The 19064-nt window shown below is 40.1% G+C and overlaps 1 protein-coding gene across 2 annotated transcripts in view; it reads right to left on the bottom strand.

The window, feature by feature from the left end:
• The window catches only part of il1rapl2 (interleukin 1 receptor accessory protein-like 2), a 443889-nt gene that overhangs the window by 214645 nt on the left and 210180 nt on the right, over nt 1-19064 (bottom strand). For both annotated transcript variants that reach the window (XM_085361123.1, XM_085361114.1), the window contains exons 2-3: nt 3402-3571; nt 2114-2217 (exon numbers count right to left, since the gene is read on the bottom strand). In XM_085361123.1, the coding sequence (XP_085217249.1) occupies nt 2114-2217; nt 3402-3571 (274 nt within the window). The remainder of the gene's footprint in view (nt 1-2113; nt 2218-3401; nt 3572-19064) is intronic.

Below are 19064 nucleotides of genomic sequence, written 5' to 3'. Positions count from 1 at the left end.
AAATAATCCACACTCTTACAATCGTAAACCTTATAACATGAAGTTCGTTTCAACGTAACATTTAACAAATGTAGCGACTGTCACAAAAACATCTAAACGTCTCCTTATTTACATCATAACCATACCTTGTGCCTCTATCAAGGGGGCTGCTAATGACAAAAGAAATCACCATAGGCTCCGTTAAGCCATCACTTTTCTAAACTCCCGCGACTGCTGCTGAAAACTGCGCCAAAAACTGTTTTACAGGAAATCGTCCCATCAAAATAAAAGCTTCTACACACGGACAGGAAGTTGGTAGTAGAAAACAGGAATGAGTGCCAAAATAAGGTGCAAAGAAAGGCATTCAGGGTTATTTACATATATATATATATCCGATACCTGGGTGTCCACATCACTCAGGACCTGTCATGGTCCTGTCACATCAACACCCTGGTTAAGAAAGCCCGTCAGCGTCTTTTCTTCCTCAGAAGACTTAGAGACTTCCATCTGCCAATGAAGGTGCTCAAGAACTTTTACTCCTGCACCATCGAGAGCGTCCTGACGGCAAACATCTGTACCTGGTTTGGGAACAGCACCAAGCACGACAGACGAGATCTGCAAAGAGTGGTGCGCTCGGCCGAACGCATCATTCAATCAGAGCTCCCTGACCTGCTGTCCATCTACACCAAGCGGTGCAAGTCCAAAGCTAGGAAGATTATGATGGACCTCTCACATCCCAACAATGGACTCTTCTCACTGTTGAGGTCTGGGAAGCGCTTCTGCTCCCTTAAGGCCAAAACAGAGAGGATGAGGAGGAGCTTCTTCCCCCAGGCTATTCGGGCCCTGAACAAGGTGTAGGACTGGACTCTCCCACACACGTCACTATAAGACTGGACTCTCACACACACATCACATCACCACACGCACGCTGGTTTTTCTTTATGCACACTTCCTATAATTTAAAATCTTTATAATCTCTTTCTACTATTTGCACATTTTTTTTTACTGTAAATTTCTAAGTTAATTTGTAAACTTTTGTAGTAACCTGTAAATTGTAAATACTGCAAAACCACTGTCATTTAATGGTTGGGCATTGCACAGCTACAAGCATTTCACCCCCATGTCATACTGTGTATGGTTGTGTGTGTGTGACAAATAAAAATTTGAATTTGAATTTATACTACAATAACTGAAGCAGTTGTGCAGATTTGTTTCTGTTTGTTTCCTCCCGCTCCACCACACTATGCTGTCATTACAAATTTACACATAAACACATATTTCTAGAGGGCCTTACAGGGCTCAGTTTCTGATGTAGTGCCAACTGTCATATTGTACATTTTCAATTGAATAAACTGGCAGGATGCCACTCAACTGGCAAGCACAGGTGCACCATCTCACACCAAATGTCCACACAGGTGCACACACTCACCTGCAAGGCATAAAACCAATGTTCTGATATTGCAAACACACCTCAAAAAATGCTAATTTCCTACTAATTGACTAATTGTCAAATAATAAAATAGCAGCTTAAGATATGATGAAACGTTTTGTAATCCATCGGTCATCTGTGTTTTGAATATTGATTGATTGATTAGTAAGAACAGGGGGCTTTTAATCATAAAATAAAATAGTGTTTATTTTTTTTCATTCAGACAGGAAACAGTGCTGCTTCTTGCCCTTGCTATGCAAATGGACCACATGTGTAGAGAGAGTCAGTCAGAAATTTATTCTCAGTTTGTTCCCATGAAATCCACAATGCAGCAGCAACCTCGTGAACCCTGCTGCAGGTCAGAGTCGGGCCAACGATATTTTGTTTGCATGCTGCTGAAATCCTTACTCTGTTTATTTAGTCTTATGAAGTAAATGTGCTGGGGCTGCAAGTGAAACTTCAAAATAAAGCCTGTGTTTTGTTGAGTGTGTTCACGTTGACCCAGCTCCCGTCTGGGGAGAAGAGCTGTGTTTATGTGATTCTCACAAACAATGCACCCATCTGAACCAGAAATAATTCTGAATCCTACTTTGTAAGAGAAACTAGGTTGTAGTTATTTTACTTCAGGGTTGATGCATTACAGTGCCAGGATACTGGTCAGAATGGAGTCAGACAGGCCTGTGCACTGACATGCATCCACATTACCTTAAAACGCATGTGTAGAATCCACTGTCTTCCAATTCAGCAGATCTGAACCAGATGGAGTCATCTTCTTTACTCAGCCTGTGACCCGAGAAGATGATGGGCTCCTAAAAGATACAATAAGTAGAAGATTATCCAATCTAATATAACAGGACTCTTATAATATGTATTAATGGAATCAACGATACAGAGCATGTATCTATAATCTGTAACGACTTCCTCTTGACCAAGAATTGACAACGGTAATGTGGTTGCTATGAAAAAATGTTATACATTTTAATAATATACCAAGTATTACCTTGCTACTCAGATATGCTGTTCATAATTTGAGACATTTTAATATACACAGGCTTATGGAAGTTAGTGATAAACACAAATGAGTGCACTTCTTTGATTTCTTCTTCACTCACATTTGTCCCTCACTACATGTTTATACACAACTCTGCATTTAATCATTAGTTGTTATTAATCTTTGTCCTGTCTCCTTCCCTCACTCCCAACTCGTCGCAGCAGATTGGCCGCCCCTCCCTGAACCTGTTTCTCCAGGAGGTTTGTACTTTCAAATTTATGCTTACATATACCTATACTTATATAATAATTACAGTTATTATAATAATTAGAGAAAGCAAATTATTATTTAAAAAAAATGCTTGAATGTTTTTGAGTTTTTTACAGCTTGAAGGACCTCTGTTACCTTTTTGGAAAGAAATTTAAACATGAAAAACTACACTCCAATTTGTGGAGCGTTTCCACTCAACCAGATGGTTAATCCAGCTTTTTTGGGGGGAAAACTTATCTTTTTATTTATTCCAGTTGGTGTAATAAAAAAAAAATCATGGTCTTGGTTTGTTAACTTTGCAAATTCAGGTGCTGACTGAAAATCTGTTGCTGCGTGGTACAGACCAAACATGAAGGTTTGAAGTGTAAAATTCTTGTATGTAGCACTAATGAGCAGATATTTGTGTGAGCTGCACCAATAAGGTTTATGGCAACAGCACGCTAACCGAGTGGCATTATTTGATAACCCATGGCACGTGGTGTTAAAAAAACAAAAAATCGCTAATACCGAGGCTTCAAAATTGCAGACTCCAAAAGCCAACGGCGCAGAGGTCACATCCGTGTTCTAAGCAGTCTCAGGGCTGCTCAGGTTATGGTTAGGTTAAATTAATGCTTTTTGGTAATTAACTTTTTAAATTTCCATTTCATGGTGTCTTCCTTGAAATTCATGACTCTTCTTCCCTGCCTCATCTTTCCTTCCACATCAGTTGTAGTTCAGACCAGTGACGCTCACCTCTGCATCGCCTTTGTTCTTGTACCAGATGAGGCGCAGCTTGGCGTTTGTGGCCATGGTGTAGTTGGTTCGGATGTAGCTGTAGAACAAGGCACATTTAACTCGAACAGGCTCACCAGCCAATACGTGGTACTCCTTCAGATCCACAGACCAGTCAATGCATCCATCCACTGCGAGGGGGAACACAGAGAAGAGAAATATTGAGGACATACACCATTATACACCAAATACTGCAGGAGAGAGAAACACTGATTAAAACTCAAACAACACAGGAAGCGAAACACGAACATAAACAGCAAAAACAAAAATCCTCACTCAGCCAAGGGTTTATATAAGATATGTATAAGTAAAAACATAAAGAAAAATGCTTGACAGGAGAAAGAAACGAGGATGTGAGAGAGCCAGAGAGTGTGAGTGACAGGGATATTGTTTTATCTCATTTCTTTGGTAATATTATTCTTTACCTTCAAAGCAATAGAACATTGAATGTAAATTTTTTAACAGTTAGTCTGTTCTTTTGTTTCAGGGGAGGGAGGGGGGGCAACATAGTGGAAGATTAAACGAGTTACAAAAAAAAGTGTAGCATTTTTTTCTTAAATGTTGAAGGTACAAACACAGGAGGGTGTCAGAAATAAACTTCTTGTGAGAACAGACGAACAAAGTTCATTCTATTTTCTTTTGATTTCATCCCTACGACCAAATGTTTCTCTTCACTGTTATTTGTATAGAGTTTTTTTTTCATACACCAAGTATGAAAAAAAAAGTAAGGACTGCTTACTAAGTATTGCTTTAGTAATTGGAGAAAATGTGTGCGAGATAAAAAGACAGAAATTCAGAATATGAAACATGGAGGGAGAGGTCATGACCAAAGGAACAGATGAAAGAGGAAGTGTGCTGCGGCAGTGTTGGGGTGAGTCCAGGTCAACAAGAACGAACAGAAAACAACTTGTAGATGTGAGACAAGTTTGAGATGGCGAGATGTTAGAGGTCGAAAAAAAAGACAAAGAGCTTGCCCTTCTGTTTTTTTCCTTTCCTCTCTGTCCCTCATTCCTCTCACTTCTTTTAGTTTTCCTTGTGGTCTGAGCCTCAGATAGCTGTGCTCTGTTTTAACTGTCACCCTCAGGCACTTGCCACAAGGCCTTCCCTCTGAATTACAGCCTGTAGCAATAAAGCCTCTGGTTCTGTCATCCACTTCAAAATACCTCTTCTGTCTCTCATCTGTACTCTCCCCCTCTTGTTTATTAGTGTTGTCATAAATAGCGTATGTATGCTAGTTGGATTAGAACAGACCATAAGCTCTGAATGGCATCTAAAATTTGGCTGTGATATCATCTTTTTTCCCCCCAGCAGTGGAACGATACCGTTGACCACAATATCACAGCATGACTTAAGTAAGGAAAATGGAATCTGGAGGAAAGTTGTTCAGATGAACATGTCCTCTACCCACATACCAAGGAGGTCTGGCCCGGATCTAGTATCAAGCTGGCACTGCTGACTTCTGGCATGATAAGACGTATGCCATCCAGATATGGGCCAGGCCTGGCATAGATGGCACCGTTTATGTGATGGCATGCCATATCTGGCTCGATTGTGGTTTGCTTCATGGGCCCAGGCTCACAGAAAACAGGTCTGGCCCGGATCTGGCATCAAGCTGGCACTTCTGACTGACTGGTGTCATGGCAGGGTGTATGTCAACCATATGTGTACCAGGTCTGGCAATGACGTCACTTTTTATGGCATGCCATGCCATATCTGGCTCGATTGTGGTTTGATTTATGCAGCCCAGGCCCATAGAAAACAGGTCTTCCCTGGATCCGGCTGGTGCTTCTGACTGACTGGTGTCATGGCAGGGTGTATGTCAACCAGATGTGGATCAGGTCTGGCAATGAAGCACTATTTATGTTCCTGTTTTCCTATTTTAGCTAGAAGACCCAAATGCCATGTTGGAATACTATACTGCTATGGTAGCCAATGTTTCAAATGCAGGTTTGTGAGTGTACACTTTATCCAAAGCCTAGTGACGGTTTACTCATCGTTGCCAGTGGGTGGCTGTAGCTCAGGAGTTGGAGCAAGTCACCTACTGATCGCAAGGTTAGTAGTTCGATCCCTGGCTCTTCCAGTCTGCATGTCAAGAGTGTCAATGTGTATGAATGTAGCTAGGAAGCACTCAGTTTAGAGAAAGTGTGAGATATTGTGAATGTGTTGTGTATAGCACTTTAAGTAATCTGGGCGAGTAGAAAAGCGCTGTATAAGAGTCAGTCCATTCACTGTCTGAACAGAGTTTCGTCATGTTACTTTTGCACTATTATGTTGTTATTACATGGCTTGATTAAGGTACACATTAGGCTGACATCTGGGGCCAGAGCTGAAACTGTTCTGGGCCAGCACAGGGCCAGCAGTGTGTCTACAACTGGCCCGTGGCTGCACACAACTTACACATGGCCCACATACTGCAAAGAATGACGGCCCTTTGGTGGCCCAGATCAGGTTTGCCAGAGGTAATCCACACATGGGCCAGGACAGGACCACCAGTGTGTCTGCAACTTGCCTTGTGCTGGCCCATGTGTGGGCCACCTCTGGCAAACCAAATCTGGGCCACCAAAGGGTCATCATTCTTTGCGGTATGTGGGCCATGTGTAAGCACATTGAGTGGGCCTGATCCGAGTCTTACCAATTTTATTATGTGGGTATATTTTAATATGCACATCTGGGTTTAAGGTTTGGCTTTAGCTTAGCTAACACTGCTAGCATAATGGACAGGTTTTTGATGGGGCTCCCACCTCCCACACAAAAGCATAGTCAAATATGCTTCCAAACCAACTTCCTTCCAAGCCAAAGACTAGAAGCTTTGATATCTTGCCTTTGGCTTCACCTGCGAAGATTTTCTTGTAAAACAAAGGTAAGCCTAGCAAAAAAAGTTTGGGAACCACTGGTCTGGTCTAACTCCAAATTACTTGTGATACAAAGTATCCCACGTCAAAAATACAACTGAATCAAATACAAACACATGTCTGTCCCAGCAGCTTGTCATAACAGGAATATATATAATCATGGCTCAGTAGCATATTCACTGGCATTGGGCCATTGTTGGCAAAATTTGCTGGGTCTGTGCTTTTTGGACACAGGATACAGGTTGTGGATCGTTACATTGGCTAGCTCTATAAGTCAATGTAAACATGTTTTAGCACTCTGTATGATGTGTCAGGTGTAATTTGTGTTGAGTTAAGTCACTACCAAAGATTTAACGACTTTATTTGCACCAGTTTGCGGTTTAAAATTACAGCCACATACTTAACTGGTACATTTATAGATTTAGCAATATGCATTAAGTCATACTGTGGCAGGAGAGATTCAGCATCACTGCACACACACTCATGTACAGACACACGGCAGATTTATTACACACACGATCACTCATTCACCTTCTCAAATTAGTGCTCGTCCTCATCTCCCACTACACATGCACCAACAGCAGTCATTTAATCAGTGACAAGCTTGACAGATAGTCATAAAAACTGTGCCGATCTGTCATGAAACACACAGTTTCACAGACTAAAACAACATTTTTTTCATGAGAAAGGTAAAAAAGCCTGAAATTCTGTGCGAGTGTGTGTATGTGTCTGCGCAAATGTGTGTGTAAAAGAATTAAGTAATGAATTGGCCAGTCAGACTTGGTGGTTGTAAATTAATGAGCTGACACGAACTGAAGATGTTAGTGTAGTCCACTCAACACCTAACACACACACAGGATGCACCCAGGGCATCACATTAATAGAAAAATCACATTAGTTTGGTCGGCTGGACTAATGTGATTTGTTTGAGACAATGTTTAACACAGGTCAGACACACACACACAACTGCACTCCCCCATACACACACACACACACACACACACACACACACGAGAAAGGTGAGACCTGTGTTTCAGGTCATAACCAAAGAAAAATTCCAATAATCCATTTATCTTAGCGTGTACATGTGCTTATGCATATGTGTTTGTGTGTATAAATATATTTATATATATATACGTGTATATATATATATATATATATATATATATATATATATATATATACGTATATATATATATGTATATATATATATATATATATATATATATATATATATATATATATATACGTATATATATATATATATATATATATATATATATATATATATATATATATACGTATATATATATACGTATATATATATATATATATATATATACGTATATATATATATATATATATACGTATATATATATATATATATATACGTATATATATATACGTATACGTATATATACGTATATATACGTATATATATATATATACACGTATATATATATATATATATATATATATATATATATATATATATATATATAAGCCAGAAGAGAGAGTGTGTGTGTGTGTGTGTGTATGGGGGAGTGCAGCTGTGTGTGTCTGTAGACATATTAAATGTGTGGGCGAGGTGTTAGCATGGGCAGATATATCATTCCCGTCAGTTGTATCTGCATACGGATGCTCCCAAATGGCAGAATGAAAATAACCCTGAATAAATGGCAAAGTTTCAGAGTCTGGAAAAGTGGAGAGAGTTTTGGGCAAATATACTCACATAGACACGCGCGCACACACACACACACGCATGGACAGAGTCCCAAACTGTCACGGCGAGTGAAGTGAGCCGTGTGGAGATAATGAAGTAGGATCCAAACGCAGGCACTTGTAAAGGTGTGAAGGTGGTTTATTGAAAGTAAAGTACAAAATAGAAAAACGGTAAACTGGACTGCAGACTATCTGAACTGGGAACAACTAAACTACAAAACACGAACCAGAACATGAACATGAAGAAGGATGGGCGGAGGTAAGTGATGACAGACAGCAGGAAGAACACACGGATGAAATACGATGGATACACAGACAGACCAGCGACTACAACAACAGACGACACGACTTAAATACACTCAGAGAAACACAGGGAGATTACACACAGGTGGGAGTAATTAACGAGAAGAGACAAGGGAGGTAAAACTGAATACACTCACATGAGACGCAGACCTTCACAATAAAACAGGAAACAAGAGCTCACTACACAAGGACGCAGACCCGACACTGAGAGACAGACAGAATATAACACACGGAACGCAATACTAAATATGAGACACAAATCCTGAAACACGAATAAACAGAAACATGGAACTCTAATAATAATAATAATAATAGCATCTGAAAAACACAACAATCATTCAAAAATAACCAAACATCAGAACTCAAAATACTGGATTGAACCGACCCAGAACTGTGACACAAACCTATATACAGGCTGCACTTTTTTCCCTTTGGCAGAAACAATCATGTTCAACAACAAAAATTACAAAACATCAAATGTATTTCCCACTGAACTAAACTGCAACAGGGTAATTTACCATAAATAACACATTTAGTTCTTCTGATGCTTCAAAATTGCTTTAGCTTTATTTAGTCTTATTCTGCCAGATTTGATCTTATCCTGTAAGATTTGAACAGTTTGATAGGATACTGGGAAATAAAATAAACTTGACATTTAAGCATCGTAAAAATGAGTTCCAAGCAGGAAAGCTGCAGACTTATTTGATTATTATAAGTGTTCTGTTATTAGCCAAAGATGTGTAGCAGCACTGGAGAGTGCAAGACTGCAGTCTATACTAATAGTGATCTTAAACTTGCACTTGCAGTATTTTGCACTCACTGATTTAAACTGCAAAGGCACCGAAGCAAACCCTGTAACAGTCTGATGTGGTGAACAGAGAGCTGAGTGTGAAGGCAAAGCTAGTCGATCAGTGTCTCCACCTCCACCTGTGACCACAAGCTCTGGCTACTGACCTAAAACTGCAGATATAATCCACAGAAATGAGCTTTTATAGATCCGAAATCCAATTATGGTTTGTCAAAAAGAAATGCTGTTGGTGAAAAACTGATGGATGTATGATTAGATGGACGGTTGTTATCAGTATTACTGTCAAAACCTTTGTCATCATTGTTTGACAAAAATAGCTGTAAAGGAGGAGGCAAAGAATCTTGCATAGATATCAGCTGGACTGCATGATTACTAGTTGCTATTAGGAAAAAACCTGTACTGGTCGGCCTGTTGGTCATTAATTTTGGGAGGTTGTTTGCTGTAGCTAGGTCAAATTGGTCGCAATTAGGTATGAAATTCTGGAGAAAGAACCTCATTGTGATTGCTTTGATTGCTTGCAAATTACACACACACACACATTCACAAGGGATGTTTAAATTTATACCATAGGTGCTTCTGCTAGGAGGCTGAGGGTGGCGCTAATGAGTGGTAGTATTTTTGTAACATATTTCAGCCAGCAACAGCAGGCAACATCCAGTAACCATTCGTCAACCAGTCACATGTATTTCCCTGGAGATCAGAGGTTGCCCATAGATACCGGATTGGAAGATGTGTGACTGTCGTCTTGTCGACTTCCACAAGTGGGAATTGCTATCCACGGTGCTAAATTCTATAGTTTAGACAGGACTATAGGTGGTTATTTTGTGTTTGTGTTTTCTATTTTGTGACTATTGTTTGCATTACAGGTGGAAGGCTGTAGTATTTTTTTGACATGGCCATACCAAAGATCTTCTGCTTCATCTCTATAGCTTGGGGGCGACCGAGGCTCATGGGGTTGGGAAGCGCATCTGTAACCGGAAGGTCACCGGTTCGATCCCCGGGCTCTCTGTCCTGGCAGCTTCGCCTCTGTCAGTCTGCCCCAGGGCAGCTGTGGCTACAACTGTAGCTGCCTCCACCAGTGAGTGAATGAATAGTGGTACTGTAAAGCATTTTGGGTGCCTTGAAAAGCACTATATAAATCCATTCCATTATTATTATCTCTTTGAGCTAACGACTCTTTGCTGATGTGCCATGAGTACATAGTTTGGTGAGGCACGCTTCCTGGATAAATCTTTAAAAGATCCTTTCGTCTTGTTTTTGTTTTGAGGCCATTAGAGACCACCGTGTACTGCAAAGATTAATGATGGTGTTTTGCATGCCTATGAGATCTTGAGTTTTGACAATATCTGTCTACAGACAGATGGCGAAATATTGAAACACCTGCCAGATTTTTTTCACCATAACACACACACACAACACGAACACAATACCAGCTACACTATCACAGCCCATATAAATGTGTGCATGGAGGTACCTTTCACTCTGGCGGTTTTGAGCTATACCTGCAGTAGTCATCTTATACTGGTGATCCTGATGGGTTGTTTCTACTAGACACCAGAGAAGACTATAAAAGTGCTTCAATAAGCTGCCCGCAAGTTTAAACTTTAAATTTACTCCATAAGTTTCAGTCTTCCTTAGAGAGCACACATTAGACAACATGAATATAGTTTAACAATAACACTGACAATACTGGGCATGTATGCTTTATTTAATTTAAGAGCTATGCGAGTTATGTAGTTTGTGCTGGGAGCCGAATATTCAGTCCAGGCCTGTCACTCAAACGTAAAGCCCCTCAGAGCCTCCAGCCTGTCTGCACGCCTCCCACAATCCCCTGCAATACCACTACAGCTGCTGCCATAATAATAGCTTGACCTGACCCACCCACACACACGCACGCACGCACACACAGGTAATGATCCCCATATTCACAAACAGGGACAAACACACACACAAAAAAGCAGTATGAAGTCACACACACACACACACACACACACACACACACACACACACACACACACACACACACACACACACACACACACACGTACATGTACACACTGGAAAGACAAGACAAGTACACACATGAGTGCGCACACACACACACACACACACACACACACACACACACACAACAGTCTATCACCACTGGAGGGCAATTTACACCATGGGTGAGAAAAGACAGAAAGAAAAAAGAGAAAAGAAAGGAGAGAGAGACAGAGAGAGAGAGAGAGAGAGAGAGCAAGATTAGAAGGCGAAAGAGCGAGGGGGAGAGAGACAGAGTGTACCTGCCATTTGGCCCAGTGGTTTGTGCTGATGTTCAATTTCAGCGCACGGCCAGCTTGATGGTTACTTATTTTCTCTGAACACATTTTATGAGAATAGGCTTTAGCCTAGATAGAGCTTTATGTGTACGCCTCGAGGACATGCTGCATTTGTGTGCGGGCACCGCAGAGCGAGGAGAAGCGTGACATTGTGCGTGTTTGCCATTTTCAAAATGACTCTCAGAATAAGTTGCACTCCGGCTCAAATTGTGAATCTATGCCACACACACACACACACTCACATAGATTTATGTATGGGTGTAACTGTGAGGGCATTCACATACATAATCCATTCCTAGCCACTTACCTTCAACTCAGCCATCAAAACTAAGGGCCTAACAACAGCCCTCACCCGAGCTGTAACTTAAACCCAATTCAAATTTTAACCCTTTAAAGGTATCCTCAAAATCGTTCCCACTCCAGTGGACTAAGACTCAAACTGATTCTCACAGTGTTAGCTGGGCAACAACCCACACGCACATCCATACACACACAAACCAAAGCAATCTATTTTGTGAGCCATATGAATATGGTAATACATGTCTGGGTTATGGCCTTCATTCATTGCAACGGAGTTACAACAGCATCTATCAGCATACGAGGCTTGTAGTGCTACAGCACACACACACGCACATACACGTACACACACATATTACAACCAAGGCACACAGTAAAACACTCAACCTCATATTAACAGACACACACATTTTCACGCACATGCATTGGGCTGAATAAATGGAGTTGACCACAATCTGCCCTCTGTCTAATGCTACCAAACAGACTGAAATTTATTCACTCTCACAGGAGAAAGCACACACAGAGATGCACATGCCCACAAAAAGCAAAGGGAAAAAAGTGACATGTACTGATAAGAAAACTGCAGCTGTGAAAACTGAAAGCATCATCTGAGTTAACCTGTGGATTCTACTGATGAATGAGAGTGCATGTTTGAGTGGACTGAGTTGAACTATCATTAATAAAGATAATAAGAAACCCTGATGTGACTGGCAGAATAACAGTGTCATAAAATACAAATAAATATTATATTTCTAAGATCTAGCTGGCTTATTTAGCTTGTAGGTAAAAAACCTCTTAAATTGTCTTTATAAATCTGTTTAAGCTCGTCTACATTCGCCTAGAAAGTGGATTAGTTATTCTGGCACTAACAGAACAATTAATACTTGGAGCAGTACGTCTGCACACTGACACATTTATTTCTATATTACTTGAAGAAGATGTAAACAAATCACACACAAAAGTCTGCATTTAGTGTTATTTGACCTAAAACAGACTGTAGTAGAGCACCGTCATCATTAATGTCACTGTTAATCAATAAAGCCATTATAAGCTGTGAATTTCAATGAAAATAAAATTCTATAAGAATACTCCTGTGTTTAGGCTAGTCTTATTGTTCAAAGACTAGCCTGTGATGAAAGTGCACGAGAAAAAGAGATAAGAATAGAAACTGCATATTTTGTTAAAATTGGTTTTCAGGTTAAACGTGGATCAGAAATGCGGGGTATGGAGTGCATTCAGAGATAATGTAGTCAGAGATCTATTATGACTGCACAAATTTGTCCACCTTGGATACAAAGTATGGCTGACACTAGAGCAGGGTGATATGGCCAAAAATATTTATCACGATATATATTTGAAAATTTGCGATAACGATATAACCGACGATATAATTGATGCGAGACAAAATACAACTCCACAACATTACTAGCGCAAAAAGACAACCTTCCATTTATTTTCACTTAAACAAGAAGCTGGTTTTTATGTACATTAAAGCTTTATAAAAATGTAACAGTGCAAATGCAAATTCCTTGCTGAAAGTTTAACCAAAAGGCATTTCCAGTAGAAATGGGCTGACATATCCTGAGCATAACCATATATAATAACCACTGAAGTTAAAAAGAGGTGCTTTGCAACATTAAACTGCAGTGTGCAGTACGTATTTTTCGGACCATAAGGTGCACGGGATTATAAGGCACATTAAGCGAAACAAAGCAGTCAGATAAATCAAACTTTATTAAACTCATTCTTCTTGCTTCCTCCACTTCTGTACCATTGATTCATTAATGTTGAATTCTCTGGCAGCTGCTCTATTCCCATGTTGTTGCAGTATATTAATGACTAACCTCGTATTGTGGATGGATTATCTCAGTTGTTCTCCTGACTGAAGTTTGGTCCGTTTACAGCATCCTGCCATGCGATTGCATTTGTCTCTAACCATCTGGAACCTTCACGTTAACTTTTATAAGTGGAAAAGTGTTAGTGTTCGTCCTCCAGCTTCACTGTTTATGTTATGCTAACATAGCTGTGTCGCTAGCGATCACGTAGCACATCATTATATACCAGCTAGCCCAACTTCAGTAACCCTACAAACGTCACTGCTGTTTAGTTTCCTGTCTTCATTTATGTTGGAAGTGATAGCAGAGCTGTACGTTTGAATTTTTTCAGAAATCTCTCAGTCAGAACATGCTATATCATGCTTAGGTAACTAGCGAAACTAGCGAGCTAACTTCCGCTAGCTTCCTGCTAACTTCTAACTCCGTTAAATGTAATAACTTTTGTTTTCATGGATGCCTGGAAGTTAAACTTTATAGTTACACCTGGTAAAGCAGCAATGCTGATCGTTTTATTAAAGATGAAAGAATTTAGACAGTTTTTAACTCTAAGTGATGCTGCAGTGTTGTTTGACCTGAAGCATACGGAGTTTAGGACCCAGATTACTCCCAGATTTAAGAGCATCTTAGTCCGACAAATATGACAATAACAACGGCCGCTTGCATGTTCTGCAAAAAAATGTGCTTTGTTGTGTATCTGACGAACAAACACCAAACCAGTTCCACATCACTGAAGTTGCACCATTTTTACAAACCAATTCTGGTTCATCTGTTTCACTCAACAATCGGCCATGTGCGTATGAAAACAAAGGCACTGCGCATGCGCGTTTTACTCCCATTCTATCGCGATATTTCATTTTCCTATCGTTGCCTAACATTATACCGGTATTACCGTGAACGGTATAATATGGCCCAGCCCTAGCTGACACCTAAATTTACCCTAAATGGCTGGGTGGGTGATGATTGGAGGATGATTATATTTGATGTGCCTCTTAGTCTGATCTTATTTCAAAGTAAAGCCAGATTTCTGTGACTGCTTGGTGAACCCACGTCTAGTCAAAGTTTATTTCTATGGTACATTTTAAACAGCTGGCAAAGGTGTTGTAGAAGTTACATGAAATATGCATAACACTGACTAAACCAACGAGAAGTACACACCAACAATCAAATAGAACAAGCGAACATGACTGTGTTTGCATATTAGAAGCCAGGGTACTCTACTGGGACAAATAGGATTTTAAAAATGTTGATTGGGGATGATCGAGAGACTGGGCAGCTCTTATGTGAAAAGGTAAGTTGTTCCAAAGATTAGCTGAGGCACCACTGAGAAGGCGCTATCGCCTCTGCTGAAATCAGGCTGAATGAAGATAAAAAATGACACTATTTAAACCTTCATGATCTGTATCCAGATAACTTTTTTTCTGAATGAGAGAAATGCATGTGTCCAACCAATGTCTAACAGGAAAAAACTCACTTGTGTATTTTTGTGCGAAAAGGCAGCATTGGACATGTCCAGACTGAATTTCCCACGTTGCCTCAAGTTTCTGTGCAATGTGGTAGATCTTACATATTGAGATCAGATCAGGCAGCATGGTTAGCACTATTGCCTCATAGCAAGAAGGTCCTGAGTTCAATTCCATTCAATTTCTGTGTGGAGTTTGCATGTTCTCCCTGTGTTTGCGTGGGTTCTCCCCAGGTACTCCGGCTTCCTCTCACAGTCCAAAGACATGCAGTTAGTGGGGATAGGTTAATTGGAAAACTTTTAATTGCCCGTAGGTGCGAACAGTTGTCTGTGTCTATGTGTTAGCCCTGCGACAGACTGGCGACCTGTCCAGGGGATCACATTGTTGTCACATGTTATTTTTCTACCAATGTGAATGCAAAGACCCATATCATCCAGGTAACATATTTACTGAAGGTACTGATCCAAGTGTTAGATCGCCCTGAATTGCTGTGGACGTCTTCCTTCCTTCCTTTTCCAGTTTGGTAATTTGGTTAACCAGAAACAGGTCAAACCACTTGAAAGTGTGTTTAGTTCTCTACACACACACACACACACACGGACACACACTGTGCCCCACTTTGCTTTTTTTTTCCTGGATGAAAGCCTTCATAGGACAGTACAAGGTTTATAGGTACTAACAAAATACAGTGCTGTACACTTCTACTACAATTATAAACTGACTGGTTTATTAAACAGAAACGACTTTCCCATCTCAGTGAAAACGAGCCTTCCATTAGTAAACTGACAACATCTGTTTTCTCCCAGAAGGAGCTTTTGCTTTTGAACTGCTTTGGACTTTCCGATCACCAAATGGTCAGAGTGCCCTGTAACAGATTGCGCTATCTTGAAGAGGAGGGAAAATGTGATTTGATTGGTCAGGCTGGAGGCAAGACTCTTTAACATTTCCAGCTGAGTTACAGTTCTGCCACGGGCTTGTTGACTCAGCCACTGCTTGTGCTATGTGCAACTGATTCTTGGAAATAAAGCATAGCGCAGTCTGAAATATCTTCAAAATGTTGACTTGAGTTTTGCAAATCAGGTCATGAACCAGAAAGAGAAGTAGGCCCAAATAATTTGAGAAAATGCTGAAAAGAAAACAAAAAAAAAGGATGGGCGGCAGAGGGAAAGATTGAGGATGAAGGAGTAGTTTTGATAGGAAGTACTTAATGAGAAACAATGAGTCCCATTTCCCTGGGAAGTACAACACATTGGCCTTCCTATTAACTATAATGACTCTCAAAGAGGTATATATGGATAGATGAAGGAAAGGAGAGGTGGAAACATAGAGGGAAGATGGAGAGGAGACACAAAGGAAGCACCTGTGGATGACAGATAAAGGATCTTATCAGGAAAGATAATAAGAAGGTAGATAATGTTTCCCTATCAGGCTACTCCTCAATGAGTAATGACAGCAGAAACAAAAGGTAAAAAAAGAGGAAGATGAGAAACAGAAGATAGTTTGTAGCATCTGCAACATAGATAAATCAATGCCAAATTACACGTGGTAGCCTGGTATAATTACACCAATAAATGTGATCAGGGTTGGGATGATTGATGACATATCTCACACTAGAGCTAATGTTAGTGTTTGCTGAATACTAAGACCATATTTCCCACTCAACCAAACAGCCACTCACTCTTGATATCCTACAGTCAGCCACTCCATCTGCTATGCATGGAGGCTATTACCCAGGAAAATCATTACCCTCTTGTTGGTGTGTGTAGAAATCTACCCTTATAAAATGGAAAATCTGAAGAAAGGAACGTGCCAGGATGCCATAGTAGGAATTCCGGACTCAGTGTTCGATCTCATGCTTAGTGGAGTGGAAATTAGATTCCCAAATCATTAATGGTGAAAATGACAGGAAATCTTTTTTGGGGTGGGGAACATGTTGGGTAATTGAAAAAAGTCCTTCAAAGGATTAGACGGAGAACAGAGACAGAACGCAAAAACTAGAAAAACAGAAATGTAAACAGACCCAACCAACTGGACGACACCTTGGAGATCAGATCAATAGAAAATGATACAAAAGACTTTTTTGTGCAAGATGAAAAAAGGCAAAGTGGGGATGAAAAAGCGGGAGGTGATGTAAGAAGAGAAAAAAGGGGGCAATGAAAATAAAAGCAGCATGTTGGAAGCCATCAGCTACCTGCATCCAAGTTACAATGTTCAGATTTTATCTGCTTCCACTTTATGCATCTCTCTGTGTTTACCACAGTGTTGCTTGCATCACATTTCTGTTTGCTGTATCATTTCATTATTTGGTTCCACAACAGCCCACTTTCCCCTTGTTGATCATTAAAATCTAATCTCGCCTGGCTGTGCAGGCTCGTGAGCCTAAAACAGTGATATATTTCATGTTTATTCAGAAAATGATTGCTTTTATTACTTTTTGATCTCACTGGTGAATCTCAGGGTTAATGAAAAGTCCCCAGTGTCTTTATCGGGATTATTATCTTTTTAAAGCAGCGGGATGAAGGAGGTGATCTGTGTGCTTGTGCAGAGTCTTATTTTTACTTTTTACACTTATCCCCTTAATGTGCATTCTGGAATCAAGCTTTTAAATTCAGCCATACAATCTATTCCTAAAAGATACAGGTCAACGTGACCTTTGCTCTGACTACCTTTTAGTAAAACCACCCACACTTAAACTGATGCATACTCTGTTAATCATCTAATGCTTTCATTCATTATATAGGGATCTCTTTTTCCTCAATCTGGCAACCCACTCACTGCCAACAACTTAGCCTCTGGTGACTAGATAATAATGTGTGATTCCTAGTATAGCCAGTGGATATCAGTGTCAGTCACACAACATGCTTGGGCAGTGCGCTCCCTCTTTTAATCTCTACATGCACTCTTTAGCTTAATGCAACCAAAACCTCCAAAGTAACCCTTCAGTAAGATTCAGACTAAAGCAGACTACAAACAGAAACCAGAAATCTTCTGGATATCAAAAATCTCACCCTGCTTTGGGATTTAGCATATATACATGCAGATATCTCTTTCTACCAATATAGTGCCTTAAGAGGCAGATCTGCCTTCATTTCTACAGGTTTGAGAACCATTGGTTACTCTGCATTACAGAAAGGAAGGTGTGGTAATTACAATATGTGCTTGGATACAATTGTGATGCACAGAAACTGCAGGCTGCTCTGTGACTTAAAGCCACAGACTAATGTTGTTATAGTTAACTAAAACTAGATGTGTAAAACATTTAGTTTTTGTATTTTTTAGTTTGATAAAAATTTGATTGCAGCTTGCCTGATGAGGCATTGATTGACGTTTTTATTGAGACTGGATGCCAACAAGACTGTGAGTCAACTACTTTCAAAACCTTCTGTGATTCTATCGTTGTAATACCTGATTTACTGATTTCTTGAAGTCTTGCCTCAGACATATACCCTCGATACAATATTAATAATTAAAAAGATGGAAACTAATAAAAATGTAACATTTTCAAACAACAAGAAGCACTTATGTTTATAGACAGTAAGACTGACGGTGTTGGAGTAAAATTGTTAAATGTTGTCATTGTGTTACTTAAATTTGTAGGTCTTAGTTCAAGCAGCATGCTCAAAGACATTCCTTTGTTTCTGATTACCCTCCCCAGCCTGTTGGTGGGGGAGGCTGTAGTGTTTTAGGCACATCCTATGTGAGGGTTCTGTTTAAAAAATGAGGATTTAAAAAGCAACGTTTCTTTAAGGAACTTTCCAGCATTACTTGCCAGGTTAACAAAGACACTGGAAAATTAAGCTTTCGGTGAATTTTTGTGAAGTGTGTGAACCAAACGACAAGAAGCTCTAAAAGCACTGTCCTCCATCAAATTGCTTCTTTGTGTTGTTGTGTGAATTTATATATACACGTCTGCAGCCCGCCCAATTTATCACTGTGTCGATGGAGCATGCAGCACACTCACTCCCGTATTTGTCAGCTCTCTTGTGTGTTAACACACACCTCCACACACACAGGGTCCCCTTTGCT

The sequence above is a fragment of the Diplotaxodon limnothrissa genome, linkage group LG2 (assembly GCF_057381915.1).
Source record: "Diplotaxodon limnothrissa isolate DT_005_m linkage group LG2, D_limnothrissa_male_GT1.1, whole genome shotgun sequence".
NCBI classification, from domain to species: domain Eukaryota; kingdom Metazoa; phylum Chordata; class Actinopteri; order Cichliformes; family Cichlidae; genus Diplotaxodon; species Diplotaxodon limnothrissa.
This window is presented reverse-complemented; position numbering and strand designations above follow the sequence as displayed.